The 13,939-nt window shown below is 43.0% G+C and overlaps 1 protein-coding gene across 6 annotated transcripts; it reads right to left on the bottom strand.

Moving 5' to 3' along the window:
• Positions 1–616: 616 nt before the first annotated feature.
• On the bottom strand, positions 617–13,851 carry NFE2 (nuclear factor, erythroid 2). 6 transcript variants are annotated; one of them, XM_051961589.1, is made up of 4 exons: positions 13,578–13,851; positions 11,797–12,084; positions 8,882–9,051; positions 617–3,548 (listed from the first exon to the last, which is right to left on the bottom strand). In XM_051961589.1, the coding sequence occupies exons 3-4, from the start codon at positions 8,993–8,995 to the stop codon at positions 2,535–2,537; spliced, it is 1,128 nt and encodes a 375-aa protein (XP_051817549.1). In that variant the 5' UTR covers positions 8,996–9,051; positions 11,797–12,084; positions 13,578–13,851; the 3' UTR covers positions 617–2,534. The 6 variants fall into 6 exon arrangements, with proteins under 6 accessions (XP_051817549.1, XP_051817548.1, XP_051817546.1 ...); XM_051961588.1 differs by lacking the exon at positions 11,797–12,084; XM_051961586.1 differs by lacking the exons at positions 11,797–12,084; positions 13,578–13,851 and adding an exon at positions 10,491–10,683.
• Positions 13,852–13,939: the final 88 nt, after the last annotated feature.

The following is a 13,939-nucleotide window of genomic DNA, read 5'->3' as shown; positions in this document are numbered from 1 at the left end:
AGAGTCCAAAGGAGGATTTGGAGTCAAATCTGCCTTCTCAAGTTTTTCACTAGACTTTGGCTTTCAAACCCCTAACGGCCATTATTGACCACTTAGGTCAACTGCAAAATACTATGCTGGGTTTTCTCACCAAGCCACACCTGGTCAAATAGTCCTAAAATCTCATGCATCTTCCAATTTGTATCAGACATGTGGCATAACAGCCTTCCCCACCTCCATCTCCTTGAAATTCCCATGTTGCATCTACCTACTACAATTAGATTGAGAAAGTTTTTAGATTTGATTTTTTTTTTTTTTTTGGCATCATCTATGTCTTAGTAGGATTCCAATGAGATAAAGATGGTTTTATTTTTTTCCCCCATCTAAGGCAATGCAGGTTAGGAACCCCTATCAAAATCTGAACCCAAATTCTGTGCCAAGTTGGGGCAGCTAGTTGGCACCGTGGTTAGACTTCTGGGCCTGAACACTGTTTAGATATCTCAACACTATGACCCTGAACAAATCACAACCCTTGCCTTTAGTTTCCTCATCAGCAACACGGGGATAATTACATTTCCCTAGGGGTTTTGAGAACCATGTGAGAGAAAATAGAAAGCAGTGCCTGGCACATAGTATATAGCATATAGTGCTATTTACATGTTTATTATAAAACCTTGTTCAGTTTTCTATTGTACATGAATAAATTGCTATTTTGCTTCTAGAAATCCACAGAACAGGTCTTAAAAGTCAGGTAGGTAAAAAGTACTTTTATCTTGCAGTTCCCTCTACAAATAAAATCACAGGTCCAGTTCCTAGCCTAGTAAATAATTAGCCCTTTAAATCAATGAACATCAGATTTCAGGAAGCTGGAAATCAAACTCAAGACTCCATTCCCTACAGCCAAGGTGCAACAACTCCAAAAGTCTCCACTCTGGAGCCACCAATGGAATAGAGGCTACCAAAATTAGAAGTTTCTCTTTAAATAGCCACTCAATGGTATGGAGCACCATCTGAACCAATCCTTTAAAAAGGAAATAGGGTAAGATGCAGTGATGTGGATTTAAGAAGGACCTAGAATTTCTTGAGCTGTAATGATCAATCCTAAAACAAGTTGCTTAGAGATATTTTTAGGATGGAGAAAAGGAAAGATGAGGTTTCAAGATTATGAATGGTCTAGCTTTCGTCAAAAAAAATTTTTTTAAACAACTTGATCCTCCTATTCAAGGATTGAATGGTTTTGTCTAATTGTTCCTATTGAAGTCCTTTTGGAAATGGGAGGAGTGCATACTTAAATTCTTTGAACAACTTTTGTTCCCCCTTCTCATTGCACTTTACACAGCTCTACCTCATCTAATAGTTTGTCCATTCTATTAAATGGCATTTCTACACTAATGTGTTACCTCTAATACCCACCAGCTTTTTTGGTAGAGTTTCCATTCTGACAACAAATCTTTTCCTCTCTCATATTTGTGTACAGTCGTCTCTGTATTATAAACAGTGCAGTTGGATGACCTATATCTTTGGAACATGAGATAGTCCTAGACTAGCTTCCTCTCCTGAAATTCTTAATTTGTGTGAGTCAAATAGTGTCTGAATTCAGGGAGCAGTCATTTCTTCTAGGCAGAACAGATTGAGCAAGCTCATCACAAATGATGAGAATTTTATCACTCCTCTTTTAGGAAGGATCAGTATTCATGGTGAGGTCTAACTTAAAACTTGCCTATTAGATTTTTGGGCTTTCTATTACAGCTTGGCCCTGGACTGATTTCATTAGAATACAGGTTTATGGACTTTTGTGGATAAGGAAAGTTAGCATATGTTAATGCCGTTTTTCCCATCTCCCTGACCTCTCCCCCCCACTCCCCAACCCTAAGCTTTGAAAAATTCATCTGTTCTCTAAGGGAGAAATGTTCCTGGGAAGTGGGGGGATGGAGGAAGTTGTACCAACTGCAGTCCCCTGTACCAATAGGATCTCCTGGTCTAGAAGGGACAGGGAAGATAACTGCTAGACATTAAATCTCCAGAACCTTGTCTTCCTGTTATTGGGCACTAGATTCGACCTATTCCTCAGAATCCAACCAGTATGTTCTCCATTCATCCCCTAAACACTCCCCCATATCCTTCTCCCCTCCCCACAATGCCTATGAGCAGTCTCAATTGCTGCCCCGCACTGTCCAAATTATAAAAGTGAAAGAAGACCAAGTTTTTTTTTGTTTTTTTTTTTTTTATCATGCTTTATCTTTCAAAGCTTAATTTGAGTCCTTGGCGATGCAGGGACCTGTCTGGGGAATTGAAGTGAGGGGGACGATTAGAAAGGGAGCAAACAGCTTCCAGACCTCCTATATACCCCAAACCAGGCTCTCCTGGAGTTACCACCACGGCATTCCAGGTTGTACCCTTCACTTCCCCAGAGATGTCCTTCCCGAACCTTCCAAATCAATTCAATTCTCCAACCTCTGTCTGGAAGGACCACGTTTGAGAAGCACCCATCTAAGAAGGGGGAAGAAGGAAATGCATGCGACCTCCAATTTCTTTTCCCTCCTAATTTCCCCCATTCAGTCTGAAGTCTCCATCTTGACTCCCCTGGGCACCAAGAAGATGGCACCATCAGCAGCCTGTTGCAAGGCATACTCTTCTGGGGAGTAGCCATTTCCAGCTTCATCACGCAGTCTCCGGAAGACATCTCGATAGAGCTCTGCCAGTTGCTGGCGCATGGCCCCCAGAGTCCGGTTGGCCTCCCCTCGGGCCCTGAGCAGCCGTTCCCGCTCGTTGCCCAACCTCTCCAATTCCCGTTCTAACTGCACAATGGTCTCCAGCTTCCTTTTTCGACAGTTCTGGGCAGCTACCTTGTTTTTGCCCCGCCGTCGGATGTCCCGGACTAAGGCCAGCTGGCTTTCACTCAGCGGATACCTAGCCACCAACTCATTAAAATCATCCACAGGTAAGTTGACAATTTTCTCAGTGGGAAAGGGGATTTTCATGGCCAAAGCCCTGCGCTCATCCCTGCTTCCCGACTCCCCTCTCCCGGAGGGTTTGGCCCTTCCAGGGCACATCGTGGGTTCAAAAGTCAAGTGAGTCTCAGGAGGTGGCAGAGGATAGTTGGAGTGGACGAGAGAGGTAGGCATGAGCGGGTAGGGGTGCTCAACTGGGAACATCTCTATATATTCTCCCCTCTGTCTCCCAGCCTCTATTCCCTCCATCTCTAGAGATTCTGCATCACTGTAGTTGAGGGATAAACCAGAGTCAGATTCAGGATCTTCTTGAGGTTTGGTGGGTCCCACAGGCAGCCCCATGTCCAGCAGGGACAGGGACTTGGGGAGAGGGTCGCTGAGGAGTCCTGAGAGAGTCATGGGTTTGGAAACAGGAAGGGCCAAGCTGCCATATGCATAAGGAGAGTCTGGAACTAGAGCTGAAGGTGGGGGGAAGTCCTGGTAGAGACCCTCATAGGGTGAGGTGAGGTGGCTGCCAGTGTCGGGGAGAATTGGGCAAGGTCCATAAGCAGGGGGAGGTGCAGGCCCAGGATATGGCACTGGGGACTCAAAGGTTGGCTCATTTTGCATATCAAGGCCCTGTACAAGGAAAGACCGGTCAGTTCACTGTGAAAGGGAGCTTTGCCTGGCTAGGCCTGTTTTTCCAAGCATCCCCAGAATCCCTTACCATTCCTTCATGCTCATCCCCCCCCCCCCATTCTATTCAACTTCATACTTCCCATACTCATCTCCCCATTTACTATACCCAGTTTCCCATTCCATTCAGCATCCCCATCCCCTATACTTAACTTCTGTTGAATTCCACTTTTCATCCTTACACGTAGCCTCCTTTCTCTATAGTTACCCCAATCCTACAGTGTCTTTTTTGCCCACATTCAGCCCCTAATACTTTCCTTAGTTCTTCTACTCTTATACTTAGCCCTTCAGTCAACATCACCGATAACTGGTCCTCATTTCCTTATAATCAACTTCCTTCTCTCTGGGCTTAGCTCTGAATTCTCCACACAGACTTTCCAGCCTTATATTCAGGTAGTATACATCAGTCAAGTTTCTTAGCTCCTCTAGCACACACATCCAAGCATTTCCTCCAGGCAATGGGGCAGGAAACGTTTCTATGGAGTGACCTCTCTCCCAAGCCAGACTCCTAAAAGCACTGAAGCCACAGACAGGAAAAAGGAGCACCCCCATGGGATTTTTTACCCATGACTAATTGGTATGTTTCTGGGAAGAATAGTGATGTCTGGGGAGCAGGGCAGAATGGGATAGATCTCATATCAAGGCCCAGCACTACAGCTTCAACTCTCCATAGATATCTACTCCCATCTCCAGTCCCATCCTGACATATATTCCCTCCTGAAAGGTCAGGAAATACTTGGGGATAGATGAGAAAAAGATAAGAGAAAAACAGAACTTAGAAAGATTGAGGATGGGAGGAAACTCTGAAATTACTTCAACTGCTCCCAATCTGTTACCATTCCCCCTTTACCTCTGTCTTGCAACCCTTAATACTTTGCGCTCATCGAAATTTCCCAACATTCCTCCCCTCAGTTCTTTCCCAGTCCATCACTATTACCCTGACTACATTCTCCTCCCTTCTTCATCTTGACTCTTTGGTGAATCATTTCAGTCCCAGAATATCTTCTCTCTAGAAACCCCTGCTCCTAGGGCAGTTCGGTGGTGCAGTGGATGGAGCACCAGCCCTGAAGTCAGGAGGACCTGAGTTCAAATGTGACTTCAGACACATAACACTTCTCAGCTGTCACTTAATCCCAATTGCCTCAGCAAAAAGAAAAAAAAGAAAAAAAGAAAGAAAGAAAAAAGAAATCCCTGCTCCTTTATCTTATTTTCCATCTTGTCCTTCCAAGCCTTAACCATGGATTACTCTTAGCCTTTGCTTACTTCACTGTCACCTATGTGCTGAACAAAGCTAGAGAATATCATGAACTGCTCATGAAAACCACTACAATTTTGTGTTATATCATCTCAACTGTGCTCTCACATAGCAAGGCAGTCTTACTACACTTCGTTAAACTAATTCCCTATCCCAATCATCAGTGATTTTTCTTTTTTCTTTTTTTTTTTTTTTTTTGCTGAGGCAATTGAAGTTAAGTGATTTGCCCGGGGTCACACAGTTATAAAGTGTTAAGCATCTGAGGCCAGCTTTGAACTCGGGTCCTCCTGACTTCAGGACTGGTGCTCTATCCACTGCACCATCTAGCTGCCCTTTCTAAACTTTTTTTTTCCCCTCCTCAAACTTCTTGTTCTCTCATCTTAAAACCTTTTCCTCATATTTCACTGAAAAAAAATTGAGGCTATTCATGGAGAGCTTCCTCTTCTGTGGTCTTCCTCTTGAAGAGGTAGTCCTTCTTCTTCCCAAGACAAACAATTCTACAAGCACACGTCCTCCTATTCCATCCTGTCTTCTCCAGCAGATTGCCCCCTCTCTCATTCTTAGTCTTTTATGTATCTTCAACCTTTCCCTATCTACTGGCTCCTTTCCCACCTCCTACAAATACTCACACATCTCCACCATCCTCAAAAAATCCTCACTTGATCTATATCCACTATGTCTTTCTCTCCCCTTTTGTGGCTAAACTCCTTCAGGAGACTGTCTACAGTTGGTGCTTTTACTTCCTTTTCTCTCACTCTCATCTTAACGCTCTAAAGTCTAGATTCTGATCTCATCATTCAACAGAAATTACTCTATCCAAAATTACCAGTGATTTCTCAATGGCCAAATCTAAATTCTCTTTCCTCATGCTCTCTTTAACATTTAATGCCATTTACCACCCTCTTCTCCTAATTATTCTCTTCTCTTAGGTTTTCACAGCATTGCTTTCTCCTGGTTCTCCTATCTGACTGTTTCTTCTGAGTCTCTTTTTGCTGGATCCTCTTCCAGCTCATGCCCTTTAATTATAAGTATTCTCTTACAGCTCTGCTTAGTGATCTCATTAACATCATGCAAATATCTCAATTTAAGTGTTTTTCAGATCTTTTTATCTATCCCTAATTTCTCTGCTGACTTCCAGTCTTGCATCTCCAACTGGATGTCCTATAGAGATTTAAAACTCAACATGTCTTCCTTTCTTCCTGACTTTCCTGTTACCGTCAAAGGCACCATTAAGTCACCCAATGCAATCGATTCCATCGATTTTGCTTTTGTAACATCTCCCTGATGTGTTTCCTTTTCTCACCACCTTTGTGTAGGCTCTCATCACCTCATACCTGGACTATTGAAACTGCCTGCTGGTTGGTCTCTTCTAGGTCTCTCCCCACTCCAGGACATCTACTCAGCTGTCAAATTGATCTTCCTTAAGCACAAGTCTGACTATGTCTCACATTGGCCTTGCCCTGCCCTCTATTCAATCAACTCTAAATGATTTCTTTTAGCTCCAGGATTAAATATAAAATCCTATGGATTTTAAGGCCCATCATAACTTTCCAACTTTTCGATGTTTGTTATTTCTTACTCCTTTTCATGCACTGTTATTCAATGACATTGTCCTCTTTGTTGTTTCTCCAACAAAATATTCTATCTCCCAAATCCATGGATTTTTACTGTTGACTCCACTCACCCTCTATCCCCCATGGAATTTTTTCCTTTCTCCTGCCTTCTTCAAGTCCCAGTTAAAAAAAGCCTTTTCAGACCTCACTTAAAGTTACTGCCTTCCCTTTGTGATATATCACCAATTTGTCTTGTATATATATTACTTTTGCATAATTATTTGCAAGTTCTCTCTTCAATTAGCTTGTGAACTCCTTGAGGGCAGGGAGTAACTGATTGATTGATTGATTTGCCTTTTTTTATATCCCCATAATTTAGCACAGTGCCTAGCACATAGTAAATGCTTAACAAATATTTTTTGACTGAATGGCTGATTGAAGGATCTGAAATGATAGTCTGAAGACAAGAAAGAAGTTTGAGGGAATAGAGAGCACGTAGGCTGGGACAGAAAATATGGCCTATTTACTAAGTTTTGACTAAGTCAGGGGTTCTTAGGATGCAGGCACTTTTTTTTCTTTAATAAAAATTATTTCATTATAATTGATTTCCTTTGCAATCTTATGGATATTTTATTTTATGTATTTAAAAACATGATTCTGAGGAAGGTTTCACAGGTTTCAGTGAAAAGAGTCCTTGATACAAGGAACCATTAAACTAAAATGTAAATAAAGAGGCAGCTAGGTGGCGCAGTGGATTGAGTAGTGGGTCTGGAAGACCTGTGTTCATATGTGGTCCTGGATACTTACTTGCTTTGCTGTGTGACCCTGGACAGGTCACTTAACCTTGTATTCACTTTTCTCACCTGTATAATGGGGATTATATTAACATATATTTTCCAGGGTGTGAGGATGAACTAAGCTAATATTTGTAAAGTATTTTGCAAACCTAAATGTACTATTTAAATATTAGCTATATTATTACTATTATTAATTATAGGAGATACTGAGTTTAGCATCAAAGGAAGGATTATCCAAAACATTTAGTTGTAGAATATTTTGGAAAAAGTTTTAAAATTTAAAAAAGATCTTCATTGTACTAAGAAGGAAGTACATTAATGGTAAATTAATATACAAAGAATCAAAGAATCTCTGGAATCAGAAAACCTTTAACACGTCTGTGAATATGATCTTGGTCAAGTCATTGTCCCATTTTTGGGTTTAGACTAGATTGCCTCTGAGGTCTTTTTCAAGTCTAGCTTTACTTATAATCCTATGAATCTTTCTGTGTGTAGACAGAGGAATAGATTTCAAGTCTTCCTTCTATGGTCAAGTTCTTTGGGGGATTTTTCTGCCAATCTGCTAGGACAATTGCTGAGTAGGAGGCAGTTTGGTGGAGGAGATTTGAGATGAGGAGCAACAACAAAGTGATTCCATAAGGGACCCCAAGATCTTATAATACTGTAGCTATTTTTATAAGGTATAAGAACAGTGAGGGAAGGAGGGAGGACATTTTAATATTAGATGCTCCTCTGTGTTTAGAAACCTAGAATTTAGGGAGATGTGGGATGGAAGGCATTGGTGAATTAGAAGGGGAAGGGACAGAATGGGGGACATAGAAAAGTGGAATATATGGGGAAGACGGGGAGGAGGAATCTAGAACCCGGGAAAAGAGAGAAAGTCTTGAAAAAGGATAAAGAGGGGGAGTGAGATATGAGGAGAGTCAGAAAAACGGGACCAATTGGAAGTGAAGAGCTCTGGAATAATTCAGGACTCTGAGGATCGATACAATTTCTTCTTGCCCCTCCTTCCATCTGTCTCTTCTCTGTCTGCCATCCAGTCCAAGTAGGGATGCAGTGAGCCTGCTATGAGCACTGCCCCCAGCCCATGGCCAGCGGCCACCCCAGATCCTTACCCAACTAAGGACAAAGAAGTCATTGTTCTGTTCAACAGATACCCCTTTGTCTGACCAGCAGGAGGAGGGGACCCCTGCATCATCCTCCCTCAAAGGCCCCAGACTCTCTTACCTGGGGGGAGGGGCATGGGTAAGAAGAGGGGGAGGTTAAGAAGGTGAGAGGAAGCAGGAAGTAAAAAGGTATGGGGAAGGGGATTAAATAGGGAAACAGTAAAGGAAGAGGAAGAGTGATGGAGAAGAGAAAAAAAGGGAAAGGAGGTGAGCAAGTGAGAAAAGGGAGATGGAAGAAAGCAGTGGAGAGAGCCTGTGTTTCCTTTACCACATCAACAGCTACTCTCTTTCTGCTCCCATCCGTCTTTGGTACCCTCTCCCTTGTTTACCCAGCCCAAATTCCTTGCCCATCCCCACCTCCTGACCTGGGCTTGTCTGATTTTTACCTGATCTCCCATTCTGGCCTACTCCTGCAGTCACACCCTTCTCGGGGAGAGCATTTTCTGGCCCTTCTCCTCAGACTCCTAGTCATCCTTGCTGCCCAGACCATCCTCCCCCTTCTCACCTGCAGCTCTGTGATAGACATAATTTCTTGCCAAGTCAGCTCCATCTCTCCCAGTTCTGGGGCAGTGAGTAGCGAAGCCCGGTTCCTGCTCTGCTGTGGAGGACACGGGGGCATCCTACCAGGCCAGGAGCCAGGAAAGGCTCCCCTGGGGCCAAGGTCACCCAAGCAACCTGAAATGATGAAGTGAGAAGGGTAAGGATCTCACCTACTCAAGTGCCTATTGTCCATCCTCCAGGTTGTGTCACGAGGGACTTCTCCCCTCATCTCAACTCTCTGACTATTGGGACATCCCTCGAGGGAAAAAGGCTCCTATTTCCCTTATTTGATCACCAAGTTCTATGAGCTAGGAAGTCCTCAGTATCACAGAACCCACCTTTCTGTTAAAATAAATTATTTGTCTTTAAAGGAGAGGCAGTAACAGGTCTTTTATCATCCCTGGATTAAAGACTTTTCTTCTATTCCTCCTCACACCCCAAAACCACATCCACAGCTGGGAAAGGGAGTCAGGATTCCAGGGCTTTTTCTCTGGGGTAACATCAGAAGTTTATTTCTCTCCTTCATTTTACTTATCCTTTCTTGGACCTTAACCTTTTTTCTTCCTAAGATATGTAAGAAGTTTGAGATCCTTAAGGGGCTGTGCCATGGAAAGAGTCAACCTCTACTCCAGACCTAGTCCTTGATAATAGCCTTACCCTCTCCTATTTCCCCACCCTAGGCTCCTCCTGGCTGAGGGAGATAAGAGCTTATCAACCCTAGAGCAAAGAGTAGAGTAGGAAAGGAAGATAGGGTTTCTAGGCATAACCTCTGTGCCTGTGGCCCCAAAAGAGTCATTTTATCCATTCCCCAGCCCACACAGTTTTCTTTTTAAACTGAGATCTCTTCAAAGCAAAACTACTTCCAGTTTTCCTTCTTCATTCTTTCATCTCTTTTTTAGAAGTTCTTTTTACTATCTACCCTCAATATTTTCCAGTTGTTCCATCCATTTAGGAATCCATTTTGAAGACATGAAGATCATTACCCTTATTAGCATCCCCAATCTATTTTTCTCTAGACAAAACACTGACAACTCATTCCTCTTCACCCCAGCTCACATCCCTTTTCTCTTTATCTTTTCTCTGATAGAAAAGGTGTAGGGTAAGGTAGTTGGGAATGGGTGGGAGAAAGAATCTAAAAATTGTTAAGACAGCACCCCATCATCTTCTTTGGGAAAGAAATTTAAACAAGTTTGAGGGCGACATCAAGAGGGACCTCTTCATAATTTAAGAGTCAGAGACCTCCTCTTGTTCCGAATGGAGGCCAAACTCACTTTTCTTAGCATAGGAGAAACCTTCCGAAAGCTAAATTGCTTTAATGATCTCAGCAGTAAGTATGGCCTTAGAAACAGACATTCCCAATCAATCATTGTTAATTTATATAGTCTCTATTCTTTAATTAGGCACTAATCCTCAAAGAGTAGTATTCAATAACTCAATTTAGTGAGAACCAGAAAAGATTCTTATGTATACATAAGGTATTGTTAAAGTTTATTAGTGATATTAATAAAATAATTATTTGTAATATTTTTAACAGTAATGTTCACAAACAGGAGGAATGTATCAATGGCCCTTACCTTCTTCCCCTATTGGCCTTCTCTGTTCATGTCCCTCTCTTCTAGTGTCCTCTGTCTTGAGCATCATAGAATTATAGCTTCTATCTGAAGCAACCTTAGACACGTCATTTGGTCCAACCCTCTCCTTTTATAATGGAGGAAGCTAAAGACTAGAGAGCTTAGATGTGTCCAAGCTCCCACAGAAAGCAATGGACAGATCTGGGATTTGAACACTGACCCTATGACTCCCCATTCTGTGTTATCTTCCCCCCCTCCTCCCAGTATCATTGCCTCCCTTCCAATCTCCTCCTTGCCAGTATCCATAGGCCTGGCGGGAGAAATGCCTCCTTGGGTTCAGGGTGGGTGTAGTCATAGGATGAACCCCTATGTGTCCTGGCCAAGTGGGTGGGGTGTTTGTGTCCTGTTCTTGATGCCATTTCAACACCGGAACCCCCAACCTCTGGCCCTCTACTTTGGCTTCTGGCCGGAAATTGTGTAAAAGCAATGTGAATGAAGAACAGTCACTCCTGAGTCCCTTTAAGGGTGGTGACATGGAGGAAAAGTGAGAGGGGTTGGGGGAATGGCTCTTCATAGATGTGCCCCCTCTTTCTCTTATCCTATCCCCCCAAGCTCCTCTTTCTCTCCCTCTCTTAATTTCTCTGGGAAGGGGTTTCTGCCTTTGCTTCCTTCAGGAGTCAGCGGGCAGATGACTAGAATGTGCTTCCTTCTCTACCAGTAACTGCCCATATAAACTTGGGCATGTCATTGAAACCCTCTGATGTTCTATTGCCTCATATTTAAATGCAAATAATGCCCTTGTGAGTAAAAAGGCATGATGTCTTAAGGTCCCTTGGAAACCCAAGATCTAAATTTTTTTGATTTTTCTCTCTCCCTTGGCCTTAGTGTTCTTTCCCTTTAGGCCCATTTCCCTGAAGTTCTGTCCTTCTCACTCCTCAGGAAAATGGGGATTTATCTCTTGGTCAGTTCTACCATCTTTCTGCAAGGGGAAATTAAGGGATTTGGGCCAGAGGAAAGGATAATTTTTTTCTCCCCCCCAACTAACCTGGTGATAGTCAAGAGTCCCCTCAAACATATGTTTATCCTCATTGGCTCTTAGGGCTTTCAATTTCAGAAAACAGGTGGTTGAGACCCAATGAAGTGGGGAGAAAAAAGGAGTGGACAGATGGTGAAAAAGATCACTCCAAATAGAAAGGGTGTGGGGTACTGTGAGGGAGAGGGCCAAGGATTAGTGGGGAGATATCTGTGATTATGACATATGATTTATTCCATACAAATGCATCTAAGTTTATTTCTTAGTGACTTTCACCTGAGGAAGGTCTTCTGAGGGAAATCTCCCTGTCTCTTGATACTTTTCCAGGTGGTCATTCAGTAGTGCATACAGCTTCTGCTAGGGCTATTTTCTCCATCTTCCTGCCTTCATGTTGAATGATCTCTTTCTTAGCCCATACAAATGGAAGTTGAATATACCCAACAGAATATAGAGATTTCTAAGGATGGAAACATCTTTTCCCTCAGGCTACCGCTGCCTCTTCTTAGTTCTGCTCTGTATATTCTTGATGGAATCTCTAAACACTTACAGAAAGATCTTGGAGTCCTACGAGGAGATGAGGAATAGAGAATTATTAGGATCATCTAGGGAGGAAGCACCAAGGCTTGAGAATTAGAGGTGCTGAGGAAAGAAGGGAGAACCCTCCCAAATCCTGATTCTGCCCGAGATCCCAAGTATTCCTGAGTTCTGGGCTTCCTGATTCATGTATCCTGGTTTCAAGGTTTCTTTTCTTTTTCTTTTCTTTTTTTACTGAGGCAATTGGGGTTAAGTGAAGTGTTAAGTGTCTGAGGTCACATTTGAATTCAGGTCCTCCTGACTTCAGGGCTGGTGCTCTATCCACTGCACCAATTAGCTGCCCCAAGGTCTCTATTTTTACCTTCATTTTGTTCTCATACTAGCCTCCCAATCAGGAGATGAGCTTGCCTTTGGTGGTAGTCAAGAAAAGTTGGCTAAAACTTTGTTAGATGTAATTGAGATTGATGTAACATTAGACATGTTGAAGAGAGAAAAAAAACTAAAGAAATATACACAAGAGAAAAAGAGGCAAAAGAAATAAAGGAGAGAAAGGGGGATCAACCAGAGAAAAAGAGGTAGAAAAGAAAATTTTGTTGATCAGAACAGAACTCTGTTCCTTGGGAGTTTCAGTATCAGATATATATATGTGTTGGGAGTGGGAGGGGGGGAGGGTAGTAGGATGGAGGGGAAATGTAAGTACAGCTGAGGAAGGTGAAGGAGGGCAGAGAATACTATCCAGTCAGTCTCCTCTTCAACTTCCACTTTGCCTATTCCTTGAGGAAGCAGTGAGAAGAGGGAGTAAGGAAGGAAGATCCTTGCCCCCCATCATCCTCACTTTCCCCAGTCTAGCATCTCCCACTCCAAGCCAGGTTCCTCTATGAAAGAAATGATTTTCTTCCTTCTCTTTTCACTTTTCATTTTTAATTCTGAATCTTACTTTCTCTCCATCTTTCCAGAGGGGCAAAGAATAAACTGAGGCATGGAACCAGGCATCCCGAGTGGACCCATCCTCAGCATTTATACTGCTTCCATATACCTTCCTCTGCCACACATACAACCCCCACATTAAATCTATTAGGAACCTTGGAATGTGACCATATATGTATTTGTGTATATATGGATGGATGGATGGATGGATGGGAGGAGAAGGATGGTACATACTGAACTTTTCCAATTCTTCACATGTACCTAGTATGTAGTAACAACACTATTTTTCCTGATTTTACTTAGTCCCATTTTTTCATCTTGTATTTTTCTCAGGCTTCTCTCAAGCCCCCCCCCCCCCTTTTTTTTTTTTTTGCAAATCCTTCAAATAATCCATCCCAATTTCTATTTCTTGAGATATTCTCTCTTTTTGTACTCTGTCTCATGAGGATCTCAGAGTGTATAACCTACATCTATTTGCCTTTCCAAAGACATTTCCTAATCCAAAGATCTGCTCTTAAGACTCGGAGAAGTTCTGGAAAGTTAAGAATTCTCTTTGCCCTAACTTCCCCATTAAAATCTCCTTTCCAGTCCCTTACCTGTAATAGTGTCCAGGCAGTGGAGAGAGGGAGGAGAGATGTTTCTCTTGGTATTTCTGTTTCTGAGAAGGCAGAGAGATGAGGCAGACCACACTGATGTCACTGGGAGGAAAGATGGAGATCCGTTCCTTGTAGCATATCCAGGGACTGAGTTCAAGGGCTCAGGCAGTAGATCCGGAGGCAGCTGAAACCTCCTCTCTAAAGCCCCCAGGCTATGGGCTATCGGTCCCTCCTCCCAACCTCCCCTTTCTCCCGGGGCCCTCCTCTCCTCCTGCCCCTTCTGGCTGACAGAGGAAACTTGAGCCCTGTGTGGTTTCTGCCCACACCTCTTACTCCACCCCCAATCCCCCGGCTTACTGGGC

This window comes from Antechinus flavipes, chromosome 5 (genome assembly GCF_016432865.1).
Source record: "Antechinus flavipes isolate AdamAnt ecotype Samford, QLD, Australia chromosome 5, AdamAnt_v2, whole genome shotgun sequence".
In the NCBI taxonomy this organism is placed as follows: Eukaryota; Metazoa; Chordata; class Mammalia; order Dasyuromorphia; family Dasyuridae; genus Antechinus; species Antechinus flavipes.
Note: the sequence above shows the minus strand (reverse complement) of the source record. Positions and strands in the feature narration are given on the sequence as shown.

Excerpts from the sequence above, each read along its gene's own strand:
- NFE2 (XM_051961586.1), bottom strand. The coding sequence starts at position 10,557 with ATGATGCTCAAGACAGAGGACACTAGAAGAGAGGGACATGAACAGAGA. Across the intron at positions 9,052-10,490 it reads AAGGCCAATAGGGGAAGAAG|GTTGCTTGGGTGACCTTGGC; the intron begins GTAAGGGCCATT and ends TCATCATTTCAG. Across the intron at positions 3,549-8,881 it reads TGTCTATCACAGAGCTGCAG|GGCCTTGATATGCAAAATGA; the intron begins GTGAGAAGGGGG and ends TTCCTTGTACAG.